This window comes from Convolutriloba macropyga, chromosome 11 (genome assembly GCF_964194025.1).
Source record: "Convolutriloba macropyga chromosome 11, txConMacr16.3, whole genome shotgun sequence".
NCBI lineage: Eukaryota > Metazoa > Xenacoelomorpha > Acoela > Convolutidae > Convolutriloba > Convolutriloba macropyga.
In genome coordinates this window covers 16271504-16290604 of record NC_134478.1, presented here as the reverse complement: position 1 = coordinate 16290604, position 19101 = coordinate 16271504, and the positions used below count along the sequence as shown (strand labels likewise).

General features: G+C 35.3%; 1 protein-coding gene across 1 annotated transcript in view; it reads right to left on the bottom strand.

Moving 5' to 3' along the window:
- LOC142349331 (tetraspanin-18-like) overlaps positions 1 to 19101 on the bottom strand; it is a 39224-nt gene that overhangs the window by 8497 nt on the left and 11626 nt on the right. The window contains exon 4 of the mRNA XM_075400807.1: positions 420 to 599. Coding sequence (XP_075256922.1) covers positions 420 to 599 — 180 coding nt within the window. The remainder of the gene's footprint in view (positions 1 to 419; positions 600 to 19101) is intronic.

Below are 19101 nucleotides of genomic sequence, written 5' to 3'. Positions count from 1 at the left end.
TTGAGCAAAAATCCTGTAAAAAGTGAACAAAAACAAGAGGATGTCATCGCAATGTTCACAAATCGATAACTGCCTAGAAAAAAAAACGAAATTCATTAAAAAAAAAATATTTTTATTTACATATTCTACGCTGTACGGGCTTTCTACGATGAATATATCGATCGGCCATAATGGATTGAACAAAAAAAAACTGTTGAGCATATAGTTCCTCCCCCAGTAAGGAAAAAACTGGGAAAATGTTCCATTCCAGAAAAGCAGGATACATTATTGGGTATTGAAAAGTATTTCAAAAACAGATTAGTTAACGAAATGGTGAAATTGATCAATCAAGTTCTCTTTAACTTTGTTCAAAAATATTTTCGTATAGATTGTAATTGAATCACAAAAAGAACTGAACGAGACGATGGAGTGATCCATACATAAATCTGGATGTAGTTCCAGAATACACTGTGATCATCTGTGGCCTGTTCCCCATTGTAATAGAAGATCGAATCTTCCATGTTGGCGTAGAGTTCTGTGTTGACCTCCTTTCTGTACCAGAGAGGGAGACCAATGAACAGAGCCACTCCCACGAAAGACAACACCAACATCATGTTGTACTGCAACAAAGAAAATACATTTTCAATTTTAATAATGACCGATTCATCATACCCCGTGTCTTGGTGTGCTTGGTAAAAACCGCTAAATGCCGCTAAAAATCATAAGAAATGAAATAGTTTACAAAAATTTTAACAAAATCTCCGCTAAATTCGCCAAATTCATCGCTTAAAGAAGTGAGTTTTCTGTGGCATAAATATTTTGATTTGGTACAATCAAGCAGACGTTGAAAAAAGCCTACACAAATTATATTATAAACAGAAAGTTCAATAGTTTCCCAGGTTGAGGTCCTCGCTCAATATAATCTATGAAAATACCCATCCAGACTATTTTTGTTTATGAAAATACCCAGGCAGACCAAAAACGCCTATGATCCAGACTTTGCCTCGTTCAAAACTTTGGTGCGTTTATGTGCTCGTTCAAAAACGCTTATGAAAAGACTCGTACAGACAAAAATGCGATATGATACAGACTTTGGCTCGTTCCATTTATGAAAAGACTCAGAAAGACCAAAAAAGTTTATGATCCAGACTTTGGATCGTTCAATTTATGAAAAGACCGGAGCTAAGAAATACCGACAAAAATGGCGTACGAAACGTCGGTATTTGTCGGTTTTTGTGGGTTTCATCGGTTTTGCATTTATGAAGCGCTGTTTTTTGTCAGTATTGTAAAATAATCCCAAGTCGAGGAGTCCGCTCAAATTCCCCTCAAAAAATGCAAGAGATGAGCGGAGTGAGCGGAATCGATAAAAATACTCCATACCCAGCATACTCCATACCCAGTTTGGACCGATATGGACAACTCCTCGATCTGACGAAATAGACCTATTATTGAAATTATATATTCGAAATATTCAAAAATTTCCGTATGAAAAGCTAACTTTTTTCCTAGACAAGCTATAGCAAAAATTCTTTTTGTTTTACATTCTAGGTACCCGTGGTATACTCCATACCCAGTTTGGTTCAATTTGTTCAACTCCTTGACCCGATGAAAAAGACCTATTTTTATTTTTTATGTATTGGAAATATTGTTTTATAGTCATTTATCATTTATCTTTTATCATTTATAGTCATTTAGCGATTTATTATGCTTTGTTTTGTTTGGAGATAGAGTTTAAGCTTGGAAAAACGTTTAAATACGTTTAAAAACGTTTAAAATCACATCAAAAATGTTACCATTGTAGTATATACATGATGTTACCGTGCGGCTGACCTCCAAATACTACCTACATTGAGGTTGGCCAGAGATAGACAAAGAGTCAAACTAATAGGAATCAGCAACAAAGCAGTTCATATTCCAACTATTTGTTTTTAAGAAAAGCAAAATTTAGGCTCCGCTGGCCAGCCGGTAAAGGTCGACATGGACTTTTATTATGGTCTTGCATGTAAGTTGAGCCAATTGGACCTAATGAACTCAAATAAAACAGTCATATATAATATAACGCAAAAATGTCACCTCTCATAATGTTGTCAGAGCTGTAAGTAGATAGAAAACCTCTTAAAAGCTGGTAGAGAAATTTCAATTGTCGGGAAAAAATTTTTGACCCCAATTTTATGCCCCTAGCTATAAGTTCACTTCAGTACTAAGGCTTTACTGCTATAGGAGGTCCCTAAAAAAGTCTGGAACCTTCATAAAAGTGCCACTTAACAATTTTTGCGGTGATATTATTTACACATTTAAAAACGTTTAATATCACATCAAAAATGTTACCATTGCAGTAAATACATGATGTTAACGCGTGGCTGCCCTCCAAATAATACCTACATTGAGGTTTTGTCCAGTGAAAGTCATAGAGTCAAACTATTAGGAATCAGCAACAAAGCAGTTCATATTCCCACTATTTATTTTTAAGAAAAGCAACATTTAGGCTCCGCTGGCCAACCGGTAGAGGTCGGCATGGACTTTTATTATTGTCTGGCTTGTAAGTTGAGCCAATTGGACCTAATGAACTGAAATAAAACAGTCGTATATAAAATAATGCAAAAATGTTACCTTTCATAATGTTATAAGAGCTGTAAGTAGATAGAAAACCTCTTAAAAGCTGGTAGAGAAATTTCAATTGTCGGGAAAAGATTTGCGACTTCAGTTTTTGCCCCCAAGCTATAGGTTCAACTCAGTACTAAGTCTTTTCTGCTATAGGAGGTCCATAAAAAAGTTTGGAACCTTCATAAAAGTGCCACTTAACAATTTTTGCGGTGACATTATTTACACATTTAAAAACGTTTAATATCACATCAAAAATGTTACCATTGCAGTATATACATGATGTTAACGCCTGCCTGACCTCCAAATAATACCTACACTGAGGTGTTGGCCAGAGAAAGACATAGAGTCAAACTAATAGGAATCAGCAACAGAGCAGTTTATATTCCTACTATTTATTTTTAAGAAAAGCAACATTTAGGCTCCGCTGGCCAGCCGGTAAAGGTCGGCATGGACTTTTACTTTTTTCTGGCATGTAAGGTGAGCCAATTGGACTTAATGAACTCGAATAAAAAAGTCATATATAAAATAATGCAAAAATGTCGCCTTTCATAATGTTATCAGAGCTGTAAGTAGATAGAAAACCTCTTAAAAGCAGGTAGAGAAAATTCAATTGTCGGAAAAAAAATTCGACCCCAGTTTTATGCCTCTAGCTATAAGTTCACTTCAGTACAAAAACCGTTCTGCTGTAGAAGGTCCCTAAAAAGTTTGGAACCTTCATAAAAGTGCCACTTAACAATTTTTCCGGTGACATTATTTACACTTTTGAAAACGTTTAAAATCACATCAAAATTGTTACGATTGCAGTATATACATGATGTTAACGTGTGGCTGACCTCCACATGCTACTTACATTGAGGTATTAGCGAGAGAAAGACATAGAGTCAAACTAATAGGAATCACCAACAAAGCAATTCATATTCCTACTATTTATTTTTAAGAAAAGCAAAATTTAGGCTCCGCTGGTCAGCCGGTAAAGGTCGGCATGGACTTCTGTTACTGTCTGGCATGTAAGCTGAGCCAATTGGACCTTATGAATTCAAATAAAATAGTCATATATAATTTAATGCAAAAATGTCACCTTTCATAATGTTATCAGTGCTGTAAGTAGATAAAAAACCTCTTAAAAGCTGGTATAGAAACTTCAATGGTCGGGAAAAAAATTTCAACCCCAGTTTCATGCCCCTAGCTATAAGTTCACTTCAATAAAAAAGCCGTTCTGCTATAGGAAATCCCTAAAAAAGTTTGGAACCTTCATAAAAGTGCCACTTAACAATTTTTGCGGTGACACTATTTACACTTTTAAAAACTTTTAAAATCACATCAAAAATGTTACCATTGCAGTAAATACATGATGTTAACGTGTGGCTGGCCTCCAAATACTACCTACATTGAGGGTTTTGGCAGAAAAAGACATAGAGTCGAACTAATAGGAGTCAGCAAAAAAGCAATTCATATTCCTACTATTTATTTTTAAGAAAAGCAACATTTAGGCTCCGCTTGTCAGCCGGTAAAGGTCGGCATGGACGTTTATTATTGTCTGGCATGTAAGTTGAGCCAATTGGACCTAATGAACTCGAATAAAAAAGTCATAAATAAAATAATGCAAAAATGTCACCTTTCATAATGTTATCAGAGCTGTAAGTAGATAGAAAACCTCTTAAAAGCAGGTAGAGAAAATTCAATTGTCGGAAAAAAATTCGACCCCAGTTTTATGCCTCTAGCTATAAGTTCACTTCAGTACAAAAACCGTTCTGCTGTAGAAGGTCCCTAAAAAGTTTGGAACCTTCATAAAAGTGCCACTTAACAATTTTTGCGGTGACATTATTTACACTTTTGAAAACGTTTAAAATCACATCAAAATTGTTACGATTGCAGTATATACATGATGTTAACGTGTGGCTGACCTCCACATGCTACTTACATTGAGGTATTAGCGAGAGAAAGACATAGAGTCAAACTAATAGGAATCACCAACAAAGCAATTCATATTCCTACTATTTATTTTTAAGAAAAGCAAAATTTAGGCTCCGCTGGTCAGCCGGTAAAGGTCGGCATGGACTTCTGTTACTGTTTGGCATGTAAGCTGAGCCAATTGGACCTTATGAACTCAAATAAAATAGTCATATATAATTTAATGCAAAAATGTCACCTTTCATAATGTTATCAGTCCTGTAAGTAGATAAAAAACCTCTTAAAAGCTGGTATAGAAACTTCAATGGTCGGGAAAAAAATTTCAACCCCAGTTTCATGCCCCTAGCTATAAGTTCACTTCAGTGTTAAGGCCGTTCTGGTATAGGAGGTCCCTAAAAGGTTTTGAACCTTCATGAAAGTGCCATTTAACAATTTTTGCGATGACATTATTTACACATTTAAAAACGTTTAAAATCACATCAAAAATGTTACCATTGCAGTAAATACATGATGTTAACGTGTGGCTGGCCTCCAAATACTACCTACATTGAGAATTTGGCCAGAGAAGGACATAGAGTCAAACTAATAGGAGTCAGCAGCAAAGCAATTCATATTCCTACTATTTATTTTTAAGAAAAGCAACATTTAGGCTCCGCTTGTCAGCCGGTAAAGGTCGGCATGGACTTTTGTTATTGTCTGGCATTTAACTTGAGTTAATTGGAACTAATGGACTCAAATAAAACAGTCATATATAAAGTATTGCGAAAATGGCACCTTTCATAATTTTATCAGAGCTGTAAGTAGATAGAAAACCTCTTAAAACCTGGTAGAGAAATTTCAATTGTCGGGAAAAAAATTTTCGACCCCAGTTTTATGCCCCTAGCTATAAACTCACTTCAGTACTAAGGCTGTTCTGCTATAGGAGGCCCCTAAAAAGTCTGGAACCTTCATAAAAGTGCCACTTAACAATTTTTGCGGTGACATTATTTACACATTTAAAAACGTTTAATATCACATCAAAAATGTTACCATTGTAGTATATACATGATGTTACCGAGTGGCTGACTTCCAAATACTACCTACACTGAGGTTTTGGCCAGAGAAAGACATAGAGTCAAACTAATAGGAATCAGCAACAAAGCAGTTCATATTCCTACTATTTATTTTTAAGGAAAGCAAAATTTAGGCTCCGCTGGCCAGCCGGTAAAGGTCGGCATGGACTTTCATTTTTGTCTGGCATGTAAGCTGAGCCAATTGGACCTAAGGAACTCAAATGAAACAGTCATGTAGAATATAATGCAAAAATTTCACCTTTCATAATTTTATCAGTGCTGTAAGTAGACAGAAAACCTCTTAAAAGCTGGTAGAGAAACTTCAATTGTCGGGAAAAATTTTTTGACCCCAGTTTTATGCCCCTAGCTATACGTTCACTTCAATACTAAAGCCGTTCTGCTATAGGAGGTCCCTAAAAAGTATGAAACCTTCATATAAATGCCACTTAACAATTTTTGCGGTGACATAATTTACACACTTAAAAACGTTTAAAATCACATCAAAAATGTTACCATTGCAGCAAATACATGATGTTAACGTGTGGCTGGCCTCCAAATACTACCTACATTGAGGGTTTTGGCAGAAAAAGACATAGAGTCGAACTAATAGGAGTCAGCAACAAAGCAATTCATATTCCTACTATTTATTTTTAAGAAAAGCAACATTTAGGCTCCGCTTGTCAGCCGGTAAAGGTCGGCATGGACTTTTGTTATTATCTGGCAGGTAATTGGAGTCTATTGGAACTAATGAACTTAAATAAAACAGTCATATATAATGTACTGCAAAAATGTCACCTCTCATAATGTTATCAGAGCTGTAAGTAGATAGAAAACCTCTTAAAAGCTGGTAGAGAAATTTCAATTGTAGGGAAAAAAAATTTCGACTTCAGTTTTATGCCGCTAGCTATAAGTTCACCTCAGTGCTAAGGCTGTTCTTCTGCTATAGGAGGTCCCTAAAAAAGTCTGGAACCTTCATGAAAGTGCCACTTAACAATTTTTGCGGTGACATTATTTACACATTTAAAAACGTTTAAAATCACATCGAAAATGTTACCATTGTAGTATATACAGGATGTTACCGTGAGGCTGACTCCAAATACTACCTACATTGAGGTATTGGGCAGAGAAAGACATAGAGTCAAGCTAATAGGAGTCAGCAACAAAGCAATTCAAATTCCTACTATTTATTTTTAAGAAAAGCAACATTTAGGCTCCGCTTGTCAGCCGGTAAAGGTCGGCATGGACTTTTGTTATTATCTGGCAGGTAAGTTGAGTCAATTGGAACTAATGAACTCAAATAAAACAGTCACATATAATATTATGCAAAAATGCCACCTTTCATAATGTTATCAGAGCTGTAAGTAGATAGAAAACCTCTTAAAAGCTGGTAGAGAAATTTCAATTGTCGGGAAAAAAATTTCGACATCAGTTTTATGCCCATAGCTATAAGTTCATCTCAGTGCTAAGGCTGTTCTGCTATAGGAGGTCCCTAAAAAAGTCTGGAACCTTCATAAAAGTGCCACTTAACAATTTTTGCGGTGACATCATTTACACATTTAAAAACGTTTAAAATCACATCAAAAATGTTACCATTGCAGTAAATACATGATGTTAACGTGTGGCTGGCCTCCAAATACTACGTACATTGAGGTTTTGGGCAGAGAAAGACATAGGGTCAAACTAATAGGAATCAGCAACAAAGCAGTTCATATTCCTACTATTTATTTTTAAGAAAAGCAACATTTAGGCTCCGCTGGCCAGCCGGTAAAGGTCGGCATGGACGTTTATTATTGTCTGGCATGTAAGTTGAGCCAATTGGACCTATTGAACTCTAATAAAACAGTCATATATAAAATAATGCAAAAATGTCGCCTTTCATAATGTTATCAGAGCTGTAAGTAGATAGAAAACCTCTTAAAAGCTGGTAGAGATAAGTCAATTGTCGGAAAAAAACATTCGACCCCAGTTTTATGCCTCTAGCTATAAGTTCACTTCATTAAAAAAGCCGTTCTGCTATAGGAAGTCCCTAAAAAAGTTTGGAACCTTCATAAAAGTGCCACTTAACAATTTTTGCGGTGACACTATTTACACTTTTAAAAACGTTTAAAATCACATCAAAAATGTTACCATTGCAGTATATACATGATGTTAACGTGTGGCTGGCCTCCACATGCTACCTACATTGAGGTTTCGGCCAGAGAAAGACATAGAGTCAAACTAATAGGAATCAGTAACAAAGCAATTCATATTCCTACTAATTATTTTTAAGAAAAGCAACATTTAGCCTCCGCTGGTCAGCCGGTAAAGGTCGGCACGACTTTTGTTATTGTCTGGCATGTAACTTGAAATAATTTCAACTAATGAACTCAAATAAAACAGTCATATATAATATAATGCAAAAATGTCACCTTTCATATTGTTATCAGAGCTGTAAGTAGATAGAAAACCTCTTAAAAGCTGGTAGAGAAATTTCAATTGTCGGGAAAAAAAATTTTCGACCCCAGTTTTATGCCCCTAGCTATAAATTCACTTCAGTACTAAGGTTGTTCTGCTATAGGAGGTCTCTAAAAAAGTTTGGAACCTTCATAAAAGTGCCCCTTAACAATTTTTGCGGTGACATTATTTAAACATTTAAAAACGTTTAGTATCATATCAAAAATGTCACATTGCAGTATACACATGGTGCTAACGTGTGGCTGACCTCCAAACACTACCTACATTGAGGTTTTGGCCAGAGAAAGACATAGAGTCAAACTAATAGGAATCAGCAACAAAGCAGTTCATATTCCTACTATTTATTTTTAAGGAAAGCAACATTTATGCTCCGCTGGCCAGCCGGTAAAGGTCGGCATGGACTTTTATTATTGTCAGGCATGTAAGGTGAGGCAATTGGACCTAATGATTTGAATAAAACAGTCATATATAAAATAATGCAAAAACGTCACCTTTCATAATGTTATCAGAGCTGTAAATAGATAGAAAACCTCTTAAAAGCTGGTAGAGAAATGTCAGTTGTCGGGAAAATACTTATCGACCCCAGTTTTATGCGCCTAGCTACAGGTTCACCTCAGTAATAAGGCCATTCTGCTATAAGAGGTCCCTAAAAAAGTTTGGAACTTTCATAAGAGTGCCACTTAACAATTTTTGCGGCGCCATTATTTACACAATTAAAAACGTCTAATATCACATCAAAAATGTTACCATTGTAGTATATACATGATGTTAACGTATGGGTGGCCTCCAAATGTTACCTACATTGAGGTTTTGGCCAGAGAAAGACATCGAGTCAAACTAATTTGAATCAGCAACAAAGCAATTCATATTCCTACTATTTATGTTTAAGAAAAGCATATCGGTACAGCTGCAAAAACTAAAATGGAAAAAAAGTTTTTGTATAAAAACAATTCCAAGAGTTGAACATGGTATGATGAAACCACGAAGTGAATAATTTAATGGTTTTCAACCGTTTTCGACGCATTTTTCAAGTTAATATCTACTAAAAACTGAGTTTTTTGGGAAAAATATGACCATGTTCAATGCTGTTTATATTAGTTATTCATCAAATACTGATTTAAATTGGCTCAAAATAAGCAGTATAGCTTGATATTCAGTGCATCTTTATTGCACAACGCTATTTTAATGATAAATATTGAGTAGATTTTAACAATTTGGCTTGAAACTGCAAGAAAATTTAACCTTACATTTTACCTCATTAAACAGATTTATTGATATCTTCACGATTACCGTATCAATTTGTATGTTCGTAGACTTGTTATCTCGCTCAATTCATGTACTTTGTGGGAATAATTAGATACCAGTCTTAAACAAAAAGTTTTGTGTTCAAAAACGGCAAACACTCGGACTTCTTTACTGCTTTTTCTGTGCATTTCGGTACAACCTGAAAAAATGATTGTTTAGGAGTTATAGGAACTGAAATTTCGTATGAAAAAACTTTCTGAATGTCAGCCATGATATGCTCAAAGCAAGAGGTCTGTCCTTTTTTGGTCAATCAGCCGTTTGGGACATGCATTTTGATATAATTTCAACTGAGATGTGATAATTTTGACAAAGATTTCACTACGTTTAAAGTTGTTTTCATTAATTTCTCAATAACTACCAAACCAAATTTGCTCAACATATGCGCAATCGGTTGGTATTAAGCAGTTCGTTACTGCTGATAAATGTTTTCATGGCAATTGGCCAGTGGTTTGTAGCATTTTGGGGGTGAACTAGAGAATTACTCCAAAACCTCGAATTTCATGATGGTCGAAATTTCGGTGTTGTAAAACAGCTGTACTGGATGTTTTCAATGATTAATTAACTGACAGTGACATGTCCTGAGTGCACCCATGTCCTTTTTCAGTGCGTTCCCCAGCAGGAAAACACCAAATTTCGTCTCTGTAGCTCTGTAACTGCCCAAATTGAGGTGTTTGGTACCAAAGGTGCATCTTGAAATTTTTCGGGCTAGAATGGCCCAAAATTGATGTTCTATAGCTTGTTTTACTCCTTGTTATACGTAAAAACTAGTTATTAGTTGCTCCATATAGGTTTTTAGCGATCTTGGTGGTGAATTTTGCCTCTGCAGGTGGTGCATCCCCCCTTGAGGTCTTGGGGGGTACCAAACGTGCATTTTGAAATTTTTCGTGCATGGATGGTCCAAAAGTGATGAACTATGGCTTGTTTTACTCCTTGTTATATGTAGAAACTAATAATTAGTTGATGCATATAGGTTTTTAGTGGTCTTGGTGGTGCATTTTGCCTCTGCAGGTGGTGCACCCCCCCTTGAGGTCTTGGGGGGTACCAAACGTGCATTTTGAAATTTTTCGTGCATGGATGCTCCAAAAGTGATGTACTATGGCTTGTTTTACTCCTTGTTATATGTAGAAACTAATAACTAGGTGCTGCATAGAGGTTTTCAGCGATCTTGTTGGTGCATTTTGCCTCTGCAGGTGGCGCACCCCCCTTGAGGTCTTGGGGGTACCAAACATGCATTTTGAAATTTTTCGTGCATGGATGGTCCAAAAGTGATGAACTATGGCTTGTTTTACTCCTTGTTATATGTAGAAACTAATAACTAGGTGCTGCATAGAGGTTTTCAGCGATCTTGTTGGTGCATTTTGCCTCTGCAGGTGGCGCACCCCCTTGAGGTCTTGGGGGTACCAAACATGCATTTTGAAATTTTTCGTGCATGGATGGTCCAAAAGTGATGAACTATGGCTTGTTTTACTCCTTGTTATATGTAGAAACTAATAACTAGGTGCTGCATATAGGTTTTTAGTGGTCTTGGTGGTGCATTTTGCCTCTGCAGGTGGTGCACCCCCCCTTGAAGTCTTGGGGGTTACCAAACGTGCATTTTGAAATTTTCCGTGCATGGATGGTCCAAAAGTGATTTACTATGGCTTGGTTTACTCCTTGTTATATCTAGAAACTTATAACTAGGTGCTGAATATAGGTTTCGATTGGTTCGTATTTTAGAAGTTATTAACGATTTTCGATCTCGAACTTTAATGCCCCCCCACCCTTAGTCGTCAGATAACTATAGCCCCCACCCCCTCAATCATTATCATGATTAGAACACAATAGTGGGAGAGACTATAATTTCGTGGGGGGCATGGGTTGTAATCGGAAGGAATAATTTTTATGGGTAAAGACAAACTGGGAAAGAAACAAACTTTTACTCTTGAAAGCATCTGGTAGAATGAGCATCGTAATTGATTTTTATGCTCATGTCCAATGTGACAATCAAAATTTGCTAACGGTACAGAATTTTTAGCCGTCATGCTACATCGTGTATAACTCTGAGTGATCAAACACTTGGCCAAACCTGAACTAATAAGTTTTTAGAAGTCATGCAAGACTCACGCTTTGAAATACATTTATTTGCATGACATCATAAATGATGCTTAAAACACTCACGTGCACATTTTAAAATGATGAAAGTCTGCAAAGCCAGAAGTTACTACTTAGCCAGAAGTTAGCATCCGTTGACTTTCGTCTTTTTAAAACGTGCGCTTTTCGTGTTTTAAGCATGGTTACGTGACTGAATGGTCCGGACTGTAAAAATAGGTGTTTTTCATCGGGTCAAGGAGTTGTTAAAATCAAACCAAACTGGTTATGTAGTATCCCCTGTTTATACAGAGTTTAAAACAAAAAAGAATTTTTGCAATAGCTTGTCTAGAAAAAAGTTATGTTTTCATACGGAAATTTGCGAATTTCGCAAATAACGATTTTTAAAAATAGGTCTTTTTCGTCGGGTCGAAGAGTTGTTCAAATCGAACCAAACTCGGTATGGAGTATCCCCTGTGTAGGTAGAGCATAGGAAAAAACGACATTTTGGTATAGCATGCCTAGGAAAAAAGTTAGTTTTTCATACGGAAACTTGCGAATTTCGCGATTAGCGGATTTTAAAAATAGGTCTTTTTTGTCGGATCAAGGAGTTGTTCAAAGTGAACCAAATTGATATTCCAGACTACCAGTACTATTTAAATTGTAATGCTAAAAGAATGGTCCACCCAACTTTCCTAGTAAAAATTTTCGTTTTTCAATCGGAAAAATCGACTTATTCGCTTATTCTGTTTTCAAAAATATAGAATATTCATCGGGTCAAGGAGTAGTTCAAATCAAACCAAACCCGGTATGGAGTATCCCCTGTTTATATTGAGTCTAAATCAAAAAGAAATTTTGCTATGGCTTGCCTAGGAAAAAAGTTAGTTTTTCATACGTAAAGTAGCTATTATTTCGAATAAAGTGCAATTAACCAATTTTAAAAATAGGTCTATTTCGTCGAGTCGGTATATAATATCCCATGGGTACCTAGATTGTAAAACGAAAACAATTTTGGCTATAGCTTGTCTAGGAAAAAAGTTAGGTTTTCATACGGAAATTTGCGAATTTCGCAAATAACGAATTTTAAAAATAGGTCTTTTTCGTCGGGTCGAGGAGTTGTTCAAATAAAACCAAACTCGGCATGCAGTATCCACTGTGTAGGTAGAGCATAGGAAAAAAGAATTTTGTGGAATAGAATGCCTAGGAAAAAATTTAGTTTTGCATACGTAAATTTTCGAATATTTCGATTATTGAATTTTAAAAATGGGTCTATTTCGTCAGGTCGAGGAGTTGTCCAAATCGAACCAAACTCGGTATGGAGTATCCCCTGTGTAGGTAGAGCATAGGAAAAAACGACATTTTGGTATAGCATGCCTAGGAAAAAAGTTAGTTTTTCATACGGAAATTTGCGAATTTCTCGAATAATGATTTTTAAAAATAGGTCTTTTTTGTCGGATCAAGGAGTTGTTCAAATTGAACCAAATTGATATCCCAGACCACCAGTACTATTTAAGTTGTAATGCAAAAAGAATGGTGCGTCTAACTTTCCTAGAAAAAATTTTGGTATTTCAATCGGAAATATCGACTTATTCGCTTATTCTATTATCAAAAATATAGAAATTTCATCGGGTCAAGGAGTTGTTCAAATCAAACCAAACTCGGTATGGAGTATTACCTGTTTATATAGAGTCTAAAAATAAAATAATTTTTGCTTTAGCCTTCATAGGAAAAAAGTTAGTACTTCATTGCGATTATTTCGAGTAGTTAATTTTAAATAATTTTGAAAAGTAGGTCTCTTTGATTAGGTCATAGAGTTGTCCAAATCCAACCAAACTTGGTATGGAGTATTCCCAAGCTAGGCAGACTCTGAGACGAAAAGAATTTTTGGTATATCTTGCCTAGGAATAAAGTTATTATTTCATACGGAAAATTGCGTATTTCTCGAATAACGAATTTTAAAAATAGGTCTTTTTCATCGGGTCAAGGAGTTGTTCAAATCAAACCAAACTGGGTAGGGAGTATACCGGGGGTACTTAAAGTGTAAAGCAAAAAAAAATTTTTGCTATAGCTTGTCTAGGAAAAAAGTTAGTTTTTCATACGGAAGTTTGCGTATTTCTCGAATAACGAATTTTAAAAATAGGTCTTTTTCATCGGGTCAAGGAGTTGTTCAAATCAAACCAAACTGGGTATGGAGTATACCATGGGTACGTAGAGTGTAAAACAAAAAGAATTTTTGGTATAGCTTGCCTAGGAAAAAAGTTAGTATTTCTTATGGAAATTTCCTATTATTTCTGAATAATTTTGATTAAGTATATTGAAAAATAGCTCTTTTTGATCGGGTCAAGGAGTTGCCCAAATCGAACCAAATTTAGTATGGAGTATCCATTGTGTATGTAGAGTCTAGAATGCCAAGAACTTTTTCTATAGCTTGTCTAGGAAAAAAGTTAGCTTTTCATACGGAAATTTGCGGTTATTTCCATGGAATTAATCGCAAATTTCCGTATGAAAACCTAACTTTTTTCCTAGACAAGCTATAGCAAAACTTCTTGGCATTTTAGGCCCTACATACACATGGGATACTCTATACCAAATTTGGTTCGATTTGGACAACTCCTTGACCCGATCAAAAAGAGCTATTTTTAAATAAACTTAATCAAAATTATTCGGAAATAGTAGGAAATTTCCGTATGAAATACTAAATTTTTTCCTAGGCAAGCTATACCAAAAATTCTTTTTGTTTTACACTCTACGTACCCATGGTATACTCCATACCCAGTTTGGTTTGATTTGAACAACTCCTTGACCCGATGAAAAAGACCTATTTTTAAAATTCAGTAATCGAAATATTCGAAAACTTACGTATGAAGAAGAATTTTTTTTCCTATGTATGCTATACTAAAAAATCTTTTTTTTCCTATGCTCTACCTACACAGGGGATACTCCATGCCGAGTTTGGTTCCATTTGAACAACTCCTCGACCCGACGAAATAGACTTATTTTTAAAATTGGTTAATTGCACTTTATACGAAGTAATAGCTACTTTACGTATGAAAAACTAACTTTTTTCCTAGGCAAGCCATAGCAAAATTTCTTTTTGATTTAGACTCTATATAAACAGGGGATACTCCATACCGGGTTTGGTTTGATTTGAACTACTCCTTGACCCGATGAATATTCTATATTTTTGAAAACAGAATAAGCGAATAAGTCGATTTTTCCGATTGAAAAACGAAAATTTTTACTAGGAAAGTTGGGCGGACCATTCTTTTAGCATTACAATTTAAATAGTACTGGTAGTCTGGAATATCAATTTGGTTCACTTTGAACAACTCCTTGATCCGACAAAAAAGACCTATTTTTAAAATCCGCTAATCGCGATATTCGCAAGTTTCCGTATGAAAAACTAACTTTTTTCCTAGGCATGCTATACCAAAATGTCGTTTTTTCCTATGCTCTACCTTCACAGGGGATACTCCATGCCGAGTTTGGTTCCATTTGAACAACTCCTCGACCCGACGAAATAGACCTATTTTTAAAATTGGTTAATTGCACTTTATTCGAAATAATAGCTACTTTACGTATGAAAAACTAACTTTTTTCCTAGGCAAGCCATAGCAAAATTTCTTTTTGATTTAGACTCTATATAAACAGGTGATACTCCATACCGGGTTTGGTTTGATTTGAACTACTCCTTGACCCGATGAATATTCTATATTTTTGAAAACAGAATAAGCGAATAAGTCGATTTTTCCGATTGAAAAACGAAAATTTTTACTAGGAAAGTTGGGCGGACCATTCTTTTAGCAGTACAATTTAAATAGTACTGGTAGTCTGGAATATCAATTTGGTTCACTTTGAATAACTCCTTGATCCGACAAAAAAGACCTATTTTTAAAATCCGCTAATCGCGAAATTCGCAAGTTTCCGTATGAAAAACTAACTTTTTTCCTAGGCATGCTATACCAAAATGTCGTTTTTTCCTATGCTCTACCTACACAGGGGATACTCCATGCCGAGTTTGGTTCCATTTGAACAACTCCTCGACCCGACGAAATAGACCTATTTTTAAAATTGGTTAATTGCACTTTATTCGAAATAATAGCTACTTTACGTATGAAAAACTAACTTTTTTCCTAGGCAAGCCATAGCAAAATTTCTTTTTGATTTAGACTCTATATAAACAGGGGATACTCCATACCGGGTTTGGTTTGATTTGAACTACTCCTTGACCCGATGAATATTCTATATTTTTGAAAACAGAATAAGCGAATAAGTCGATTTTTCCGATTGAAAAACGAAAATTTTTACTAGGAAAGTTGGGTGGACCAATCTTTTAGCATTACAATTTAAATAGTACTGGTAGTCTGGAATATCAATTTGGTTCACTTTGAACAACTCCTTGATCCGACAAAAAAGACCTATTTTTAAAATCCGCTAATCGCGAAATTCGCAAGTTTCCGTATGAAAAACTAACTTTTTTCCTAGGCATGCTATACCAAAATGTCGTTTTTTCCTATGCTCTACCTACACAGGGGATACTCCATACCGAGTTTGGTTCGATTTGAACAACTCTTCGACCCGACGAAAAAGACCTATTTTTAAAAATCGTTATTTGCGAAATTCGCAAATTTCCGTATGAAAACATAACTTTTTTCTAGACAAGCTATTGCAAAAATTCTTTTTTGTTTTAAACTCTGTATAAACAGGGGATACTACATAACCAGTTTGGTTTGATTTGAACAACTCCTTGACCCGATGAAATATACTCTATTTAAAAATTAAACGTTGCAATATTTACTTTTCAGATATAGTATTTTTCATCGGGTCAAGGAGTTGTTCAAATTGAACCAAACTCGGAATGGAGTCTCCCCTGTTTATATATAGCCTAAAACAAACAGAATTTTTGCTATAGCTTGGTATGCAGTATCTCATGGCTGCAATTTTTTTGTGTTTTTTAAATATTCTGTCAAAAAAAATGATTTTTCAAATGGGAAAAAAATTGGTTTTTTTCTTAGGTGCCCCTTTCCCTGTGCCCTTATAGGGACTTTCCCATTATGTTTTCTGTCTTCCTTGCCTGCCTTTATATGTTATGGTGCTACATTTTGTTTTTTTAGGTTCTTGCTTATCCGGAACCTGTTTGTGTCTGCTTAGCTATCAGAGCCTCTGTTTTTTCTTGGGCTGCAAAGGAAAACTCGCCTAAAGTGCGGACAGTTTTTCTTGCAGTTCGAGATAGTAGGAGGTATCACGAAAAAAACGCGAACGCCATTGCTTATGGTTTCTGGGTTGATCTTAGTATGATTATTAAGAAGTGGCGACACGGGTTTATAAAAAATATGTAAAAAAGTGTATGGTGCAGACCTTAGCTCGCCAATGATAAAGTTTCTAGCTCGTCTGTGGGGCTGAAGGTGGCTCGTGTATGTGGCAGAAGTGGCGCGTCTATGGGACAGTTTTTGGCTCGTCTATGTTGCAGAGTTGGTGCGTCTATGGGGCAGTTTTTGGCTCGTCTATGGGGCAGACTTTGGCTCGACCGTAAGTACTTGGTGCGTTTATGTTGCTCGTTCAAAAAAATTCATCGCCTGTGTATGTTTGAACGCACCGTACCCCCTGTGTGCGTTCAAAAACGGTCTGCGTCATAAACGAGCACAAATGATAACCTCGACCTGGGTTAGTATAATTTCATCAGTAGGCAGAAAATTAAGCATTACGTTCTCAGTTCTGCAATTACGAGGGTTTCTCTGTCCTTTAATCTGACTTCTTTTTATCACGTATGTTTCTTTGTCAAAATGATGGAGAGCCGCTCGAAGTACCAATTTTAACAAACATCCGGCTAATTTTTTCTTCTACTTTTAATTTTTTTAACTCCAAAAATTGAGTAACTTCTGTTACTGCTTCCATTCCATTTGGTGTTCCAGCCTCCGCAAGTTTGCATAAACTCAGCAGAATATATTTTTACTCTTTCATGTAAAAAATGCAACATGTAACAATAAGTGTCAAAGTCTTTGATGGTAATAAGTGTCAAAGCATTGAAACAAATAAGATATCGTCAATAGTTTTGCTCTTTGAAAAGTTGTAACTTTCAATTTTCATTTTTTTGTTTATTTCCTTGTTTTAATGTGATGTTTTCAACATTTTGGAAAATTTCTTGAAGCTAAAAAATATTTTACCTGGTGACCAGCAACTTAAAACATAATTTGGCGTAGTCTTAATGGAAATTTAACTCTGTTTTGCAATGATTCTAATTATCACATTTAATTACCCTCGCTTCAAATTTTTGTCAAAGTAGGCTCTGTTTATTTTTTGTATGGAGTCTGCTGTTTTTGCTGCCTCAGAAGAACATAAACAAATTGTTTTCAAACTGCAAATCGTTGCATTTCACACAAAAATTTAAAGTGTTACGTCAAACTGAGACGCACGAAAAATGAGAAAAATTGTGGCTAAAAAAACAAGGGAGTAAAGTTATCAATGAGTACGAAACATTCCAGATAGTCGAAACTGTAATGAAATAAATAAATAGGTATGCCCATTTCCATTTTATTGATCGATATGAGCAACCACTAGTCATTGACCATTGCAAATCTTATAAGATTCTTATCTAGCCTTACAATTTAATGCATTAACCTTGTAAGATTGTATAAGAGACTTACAAGATTTACTATGATATTATAAGATCTTATAAAACTCTTTAAAAAATCATAAGAAGTTTTAAAAAATCATAAGATCTTGTAAAATTCTTATAAGATAAGTTTTAATCTTGTTAGTGTTCCTAAGATTACTAAGAACTGATAAGATCTTATAAGAATCTTATAAGACACACATTATTCTTACAAGATTAAAACATATCTCGTAAGTCCTTACAAGAGTTTTACAAGACACAAAGTGTTCTGCTAAGATTAAAGCAGATCTTTTATGATCAAAACATATCTTGTAAGACCATACAAGAATTTTATAAGCCACACATTATTCTGCTAACATCAAAGCAGATCTTGTATGAACATAATAGAGTCTTATAAGACACACAATATTGTTATAAGATTAAACCTATCTTGCAAGGCTTCTTTAAGAATCCCATAAGACACACAACATTCTTTTAAGATTGAGGCATTGGAAGAGCTGATGAATTGAACCTAATACAGAAACACTTTATTCTCGTAAAGTACAACAGATCTTGTAAGTATCTCAATTTTTTTTGTGCATCGCTGAGAACCTGAAGATACATAAGTCGCTAAAACGACTCTTAGGATTTTGAAAGATTGTCCTTGGCAAATATTTTGTATATCTTAACTCGTTCAAGAAAACCGCCCGATGTAAAAACGGAGAACCAAAACATGAACTGTGATTTTGTCACGTACATTTTGTAATTTAAATCAGAGAAACATGTGTAGTAATCAATGTAAGTAAGATTGTAATGTTCAACTTGGAAGGCTGCACTCTCAAATATTAAATCAAAAAACGTAGATTTCGTATTGAATTATTTTTTTTGATACTTCGATCAGCAAAGGTTTGAACAAACAAACAGGTCTACAAAAAAAGCAGTGAAAGCAGCCCCTGTTCTAACTAAAGGAAAAGATTTTATCGCGTTGGAAAACAGGGCCAACAATGTTGGGCTCGAGAGTGTTAAATGAAAAATCATTCAAGAGCAAACTAAAGAGTATAATTAGAGTAACATTAAAGGCGAAATTTAATGCTACGTCTTGTTAAAGCTAAACCAAATTTTAAAATTTTCAACATA